General features: G+C 40.1%; 1 protein-coding gene across 1 annotated transcript in view; it reads right to left on the bottom strand.

Moving 5' to 3' along the window:
* LOC107109550 (gamma-aminobutyric acid receptor subunit alpha-1) overlaps positions 1-6,336 on the bottom strand; it is an 88,008-nt gene extending 81,672 nt beyond the window's left edge. Inside the window, exons 1-3 of the mRNA XM_015410212.1 lie at positions 6,261-6,336; positions 4,124-4,212; positions 25-137 (exon numbers count right to left, since the gene is read on the bottom strand). Of these exons, the coding sequence (XP_015265698.1) occupies positions 25-137; positions 4,124-4,197 (187 nt within the window). The 5' untranslated portion in view covers positions 4,198-4,212; positions 6,261-6,336. The remainder of the gene's footprint in view (positions 1-24; positions 138-4,123; positions 4,213-6,260) is intronic.
* Positions 6,337-7,854: the final 1,518 nt, after the last annotated feature.

Here is a 7,854-nt window from a genome sequence, read left to right as displayed (position 1 = left end):
TCAAAAAATTACAGCAATGTATACCTCCTAATCCTGGTCTCAGGCGATTATCATAACCATCAAGTAGTCTGTCCAGAATTCGAGTGAATATCGTTGTGTTGTCCTTAATTTCATCTTGTAAGGAAGTCTGTCCATAGCTGAAAAAAACAGTGCCATTAACATTATGAACAATTAATTCACCAACAAACCTATAAAATCATTGCTCTGATATCTGTTTCCTTTTGTTTATAGTGTAAAGCCTCTTCCATCATGCCAGATTGTCATAGTATTATAGGGTTATTTCTCCTATACATTATTTTTTCAAAGTATGCATATCCATTAAAAAGCTCACACCAAAAGACATGCAAGCCTTGAAATGGATGATTAGTTATCCCTTGATTTATTTATTTTTACACCTTAGTTCACGTCTGCAATATTTCCGCATTCTGCACTGCTTTTGTGAGTACAGGATAGTGTGTTTCTTTACTAAACCTCAAAATGGTTTGTTTTATTGTGGAATTAAATGTGTCATGAATGACATTGGTGGAGTATCTAAATAAGCCCAAAAAAATCAGCTTGCGATTTGAAAGCTCAGTCCTGAACATACAGGAAGTATTTTAGTATCGTAACCAGTGATTCCATCTTTACATTATAAATCCCTGCCCACATCCCTTCAGATGCCTTAGTAACATATGTAATCAGATTTTTTAAAATTAAAATAAGATTTGTCTTCTTTTGCTTCTTGTATTCCTTTAGAAAAGCCCTTGGAAACATACCTCAATAATTTCCTTGTGACCAAGAAACCATATTTTGAGATAACATTAGATGTTTTTTGTATTTCTCCAAGATTTCTCCAAGACCCAAACATCTGCACCTACTGACTGCAGTACAGAATAACACTCTGGCAAGTTCAGTATAATTATTTGACTTTTATATGTGGCAAGTTCTGGGTTCAGGTTTATAATTATTCTATATTAGCATAGCAAAAAGTGTTCATCAGTGGTTTGTGTATTCAAAAGTTAGTATGGTTTTCTTTCCTCCAGACTGCAATTTAACAGTAGTATATAAATTTCTCTAGCAAATTGTTTCTGTGGGTTTGCCATGGACATGAGCTAAATTCTGGTCTCAGATACCTCAAGTTCCTTGTGATTAAGAGAATGATTCCCCTTCTGCACTCTCAAGTACAAGTCATGCTGTTTTCTCCTAATCATCTATCATGGTTGTCTTAGAGCCAAATTTTTGAGTCCTTCTTCTGTCCTTTAGCTGGGAAAGCTCCTATTTGCAAAATGGGACTTTTGCCAGAGTAAACTCAGCAGGACTTAGCCCTTGAACCCCAAGCTACTTTCCTCTTGATCACTTTGTCACATACATTATTACTGAATCAGCCTTCCTTACATATCTGGTGTGATAAGATTCACAGGGATATCTTTTCCAAAACCTCTTGGGAAGTGTGTTTTCATGAATGCTAACAATGGAATCAATGTTTTGTAAACTCCACTTATTCTGACCAATCATCATCAGTTTTAACAAATATGTATAGTATGATGTTAAACTATCATTAAACCTTCATCAGTGTCTAGATATCCATGTTGCAAAGAGCATAAATATAGAGAAGAATCAATTTCTATATCCTATTTCACGGATGGAAAATTCTGTCCAATCGTCTTCTTTTTTTCAAATAAATGTGTAATTAACAACCCCAAAATGGAAACGGTGTTTTTCCTTCATAATTCCAGTGAGAGCTCAATACAAATAGATGTATCACTTATATTCCTGCAATTTACTACTTCAAATATACAGAAATATATATTCTGTTTTATATATGTAATAATTAACAATAAGATGTTTTCTCTATGTAGAGTAATAAAGCTTTTCTAAAGTAATGTAATTATAATCATAAGAATCCATTTGCAAACTGGAGGATACTTGCTTAATTCCCTATTATTTTTTAAGCATCGGAATTTTTTTTTCGGAAGAGAAAACTTTCTAATTCTTGAAAAACTGTAAAATTTGTTGTTCAACAAGTATATAAGATTAATCAAAGATTCAACAAAAGCTAGGCCTCTGCAATTCCATCATGTCAACGACACCTTTTCTGTAACATTTGAAGGTCATTTTGTATGTTAGAAAATACACATAAGCATGCCTTCAACAGCCTTAATTGGTGGAGGTTTCCATGCAAAAATGTATCAATTTTTGTTCAGACAAAAAGATCCCATTCAAATGTTTCACTCAACAGAAGTGCAGGATCCAGCTTTTCCTAAATGAAGTACCAGTTTTGAATATATTTAGTCCAAAAGTGCATTATCCACAAGCAGTATGATGGCTAAGTGGTTATACTGTACACATGTCAACAACATCTGTTTCTTGGGAACCCAAGTGCTGCTGAACTTCCACCTCACTTTTGAGGTGAGAGGAGGTTAGAACGATGGTCACAGTAGTAATTCTTTGCTATGTCTCATTGAATACAAAGGAGATTTAATGAACAGTGAAAGCCTTAAATAATATTGATTTCAATGTGTGTATTATGATCTCTACAGTTTGTCCACTACTCTTGCAATAAGTACATAAAGACATCTAAATTCCAACATGATGTACTAATAACAGTGCAGTAGGGATTCTGCCTATTTCTGATTGAAATGGTATATGTACACAAATTTAGACTTCTACTTTTTTTCTGGATAAACACCCTATCTCTTTTCTCCATGAATAGGTACATAAAAATAGCAGGGATAACTTGCTCAGATATTATAAAAGAAAACCTTTAAAATGCAAAATTACAAATAATTCCTTATGTTGTACATCTTAACAAACTATCACAAGCATTGGTAGTATTTATAAACAGTGCTACCTGATTACAAACAGGTGACTTTTGGTTACATGTGACTTTCGCCCATTGTGTAAGCAAGCCATAAGCCAAACCTGGATGGGCAAACATTTTATTTCAGAAATGATTGTTTTCAATGTGTAGTTTGAACATGTTGAAGGAAAATGTCAGTTACTGTGTTTGTGGTTTCACTCTAAACAACTGTGTAATAAAACACTGTGCACTAACTCCATCTACAGGTCATTATAATAGTGACAACCTCATGTAATTTTTCAAAGGCAAGCAAATGGACCTCGATTCTCACTTCCAAATCAACAATGCAGATGAAACATACATGCCATCACATGACATGGATGATATGATCACATGGGAGAAAGATAGCCAAGGTACAATTTCATTTTCCTTTTATTTAGGAAAACATGATTTTAAAATAAATAAATAATGATTTACACAAGCTAATGCTGTGCACATCTTTTGTTGTTGTCTATTTTCTTGTCCTTTCCCTTGAGAAGAAATGCTGAAGATCAGTTTGATTATTCCCCACCATCTCAGTTCTACACAAACACACATTTTTCCTTAACAAACTATCACAATGCTTTAAATGTTGCTGAATAAAGGATGTGGATCAGATGACACATATTCCGCATCATTTGCAGTTCAGAGTCAATGTTCAGTGATCCGTTATTGATAAAACTATAATCTTAGGTCCATTTGGCAGTTTAAGAGTTCTCCCTATATCCCATTCAGTATATTTAGGATGTCTCTTTTCTATGATGCCAACAACAAATCTCTGCACTGGGTATGAATTAACATAGCATAATTTGACTCAAAATGTTCAATTAATAAGTCAAGTTAAGGTACTTAGTGAATATTGCTGATGCTTTCAAATCCAATATTGATTTGAAGTGTAAGCTCTGTTTTAATAAGCTAGTTGGAGGCACTATTAGTATTAATAGGCCTGTCCCATTCATTTCAGTGAGGCAGAAAAAAATCAAGAAATCCACATATAAATTGCTAAAAGGAAGCTATGTCTTGCACGTTTTCTGCTATATACTCTTAGCTGCACTTAAATCATTAATCAAGCCTTAGTGTGGCTAGTCTTTCCTGAAGCCTTTCTGAACAACATTGCACTACAGATGTTTTTTTTCAATCTTCTCGTATTTTGATTTAGCTGGGATTTGAGCAGGATTAACTTCCCTCAAATGCACTTTAGTAGTAGCCCATCCCATGTGTTGCCTGTTTCTCTTGTAATGTTTTTTTAAAAAGAGTTATAATGGGTATGTTTGCTTGTTTGTTTTTAAAAAGCTCTTTTCCCACCTTCTTCCGGTTAGTGTGCTCATGAGGAGAGCACAGGCCCAAAGACGGTCATAGGGAAGAGTTGTCATCTTCATGGTAGATTAGGAAAACTGAAAATAAAATATTAAAAAAACAGAAGTAAATATTCCATGCTGTGAACATTGGAAATGACTTGAAATAAGTCTAAAATAAACATAGTTTGTTATAAGAAGAAGAAGGTTATTATAAGAAGTAAATGACAGTGTGCCATTCACAAGAAAAATAAAATGGCCCCATCCATTTCACACTTTCCACTTCTGGTTTTCTAGAGACTGGATTCTTCATTTAACTCAGTGAAACAACCTACATCTAATTTCTTTTATGGTTGAAGAGCCCTGATTATCTCAAAACTGCTTAAGAAGTTCTACCATTCTTCCCACACACACACACAAATGGCACTAACAATTTTGGGGGAGAATGTAAATATTATTTTAGCATTAACAAGAGAGAAACAATCCCTTGACTGTGTTAGTCAATGGTAGACAGGCTGTTCCCAGAGATTTTGAGGCTCTATAGGAGGTCTTATGAAAATAACTGTCTTCTGAAGAGATCTCCATGCTTGTCCTCTAGGTTACCAAGCCATTACACATGAAGAAGCAGTCCAGCATTTCAAAGTCTCATTCAGGATGTCTGTCTATGTACACCGAGACTTCCATCAATTTAAAGAGCATGCATCATAATCAAATCATGTGCAGATAATTGCATGCAGATTGCCCTCGCCTAAATCTTCAGGCACTCTCCCAGGCTGCTCGGAGGGCACCCCTGCTACACAGACTCCATTTTCTTTTACACTTTTTGGAGACAGCCCAGCCCCATTTTAATTTGGATTAAAAAGAGAGGTAGAGGGAGAGAGGAAGTGTGCCCCACTTCCTTTCTTCACCTCCGATCTCAAACTTGGATGATTTTTCTGGAAGCAATCTTCACAATTCAGTTTGCTTGTAGAGGCAACAGTGTTGCTGCCTGCCTCTTCCTCTTTCTGCCTAGTGCTGGAATCCACTCCAGTTGCTCTGCTCTGCCCAAGAATGCAAAAAGATGCATCCCGTTCTCCTGGCACTGAGACTATTTGGAAAACACTTTAAAAAACCCAAGCAATAACAAATAACCATTTTTAAACCAGCGAAAACGAGGAAGCAGACTATCAGACAACCGTTGCGAAACACCAGGGAACTGAGACTGTGTAAGAGAACAGATGTGTTTTGGAGTAGAAGGATCGGAAGCTAAAACACTAACAATGGTGAGCAAAAGACAGAGGGGTTTCTCCATATGGGCTGTAGGAGAACGGCGCGCACACACACACAGATCCTCATGGCTGTGAGTAGCACTGCTTTCTTTCCCTTGCAAAAGGAGCGTTGCATCTGTAGACGCAAAAAAAAAAAAGCACAAGCACCGTTTAAACTAACAACTTTTGCGCTCTTCCTCAGCCAAACGGTCATAAAATGCCAGTTGCCAGCAACTCGCTTCCCCTGCAATATTGTACTCTCACCCCACTGGGTTGAAATAAACGAACACAGAGAAAAATCACCAAATCGTCATATATGCTGTGAAGCAGCTGATAGAAAATGTACACACGCACATCAAATGCTCCCCCCCCCTCAAACGGCATTTCAAGGGGAGCACAATCCTATCCCACCCCACCCCGATATTTCGACCAGTTCCTCCGTGAAAGAGCGAGACGGAGAGGAGATACCCACACGCCTCTCCCATGCTAGGCTGCAAACAACCCCCCCCCCTCCCAGCACCGCTCAGAAAGTCCCCCCCCCCCCCCACCCCCACACCCCCAGCCGCCACCCCCCCCCCACCCCTCTCTTCACCCCCTTCCCAATGGGTGCAGTTATGATGATTTTCCCTCTAGCAGATCACTGAGCCCCGTCCCCCCCCCTCTTCCCCCTCCCCTTATCAATTGCCCATCGATCGCTGCGGATTTTCAACCTGGGTAGGGGGATGCGGTGGGGGTGGGGAATAAAGATGGGGCGATCACGCCGACGCTGTACCTGCTATGGGAGAAGAAAGCGAAATTAGACCCTTCCATCCACAAAGGCTCGTTCCCTCGCAGAGAGAGAGAGAGAGAGAGAAGAGCCTCCCCGGCAGATGCTAGAGCAGGCAAGCAAGCGACTGTTACCTAGAGACCCTCCGGGCACTGGCTCCTCGATGGACTGGACAAGTCTGCCCGAGAGAATCGCCTAAGAAGCCGCGGCTCGCGGGAAGGGAAAAGGGCGCCTTAGAGCGGCAGAGACTCTGCTGCTCTTCTCATTCATTCAGGCGCTCTCAGCCATCATGGACTCTGCCGCCGCTGTTGCTATTGCTGCCGCCGCCGCCGCCGCCGCCTGCTTCGCTCTTCGATTTTAACACCCCGATTTTCTTTGCCTGGGATTCAGATCGCAACTCGAGCCAAAAAAAAAAAAAAGGCTTTGCTCTTTACCAAGACAGTAGTAGTACGTCCCGGGGTAAACCGGATGTGAAATAGGCTGTGACTTCATGCCAGAGAGATTTTATTTTAGAAAGGAAGGTGGTACCAAGCTCTCATCTAGAGACCAATCCGCCCATTTTTTAAAAAATATGCAGCACGATTTAACTTCCAGCGCTCTCGCCCTAATCCTTTTTCTCTCTAGCTGCACACCCAAATCCTGTCTACAATCTGCGACTGTGATGATGATGATAATGTTCATTTGGGGATGGGGAAGGAAGGCGGGAGGGGGATATTAGGAGGACCGGAGGAGGGGGCGAAAGCTAACACTCTTCGGACAGATGTAATTGATCAAACAAGCTCTTTCAAAGGGTGGCGGGGTAAACAAAGTCACCTTCCACTCCCCCAGTTTCTCAATCCCCTTTCCTTGTTATTCAGTCTTTGGATCAAATATTCAATCGGCTCATAAATATGAATGAAGGGAAGCTGGGAAAAATTCAAGATCATGTGTGTACAGATATTCTGTTGAACAGAGGAGATGGATTGTATTGGTAGTTGAAGATGAAGGAATGGTCCACTTTAAGCCATCCAAGCCCTGTTTTCTCCACAGCCCCGAGCATAGGGAGGCGACGTATTTTTGTCTGAGGCGATCATTTCTGCATTAATGACAAGGCGAGGCTGGCTTTTGGGAGAGGGGTGGGTGGGGTCTAATGTCATGTTTGGACAGTATCACTTCATACAGACCAGCGCCAGTTCTGTTTCTGAATGAACGATTTACCTGCCTTTGCCAAATGGTGCAAGAAAGCGATTCTTTAATATCATTATGAATACAAAATCCATTTCCTGCTAAGCACCTTTTCAATGTCATGGCCAGTTCAAGGATGCATCAGTCACTGCCCAGCAGCATAATAACATCAGGTGGCCAATAAGACACAGCAATGCCCTATTGAATACTGGGCTTTCTCGAGAGATACAAGATGCACGCACACGTTCCCGTAGACAGATATCATCGTCCCTACTCTGCCTCATCTCCCCACTACCCAGCTGTGGGATACAGCGTCCGATTTTATGAATGGACGTGTTTACAGAAGCCACGTACAGCGGATTGGCGAAGGATATCGCTCTTCAGTTGCCATCACTTTCGAGAGTACTCTGTGCTGCTTTCTCCGTGGTGCTGGAAAGCATAAACGAAAAGGGCACGACTTTAAGTCGCGTAGTGGTAGTAAACTGAAATAGGAAGTTCTAGCCTTTGAGAGCACTGTTAACAGAGTAGCGTTTGCATAGTAACTGTATACATCTGTTGCAAGAC

This window comes from Gekko japonicus, unplaced genomic scaffold, assembly GCF_001447785.1.
Source record: "Gekko japonicus isolate JY-2015 unplaced genomic scaffold, Gekko_japonicus_V1.1 scaffold972, whole genome shotgun sequence".
In the NCBI taxonomy this organism is placed as follows: domain Eukaryota; kingdom Metazoa; phylum Chordata; class Lepidosauria; order Squamata; family Gekkonidae; genus Gekko; species Gekko japonicus.
The sequence above is the reverse complement of the archived record's forward strand: the minus strand, read 5'-3'. Positions and strand labels throughout refer to the sequence as shown.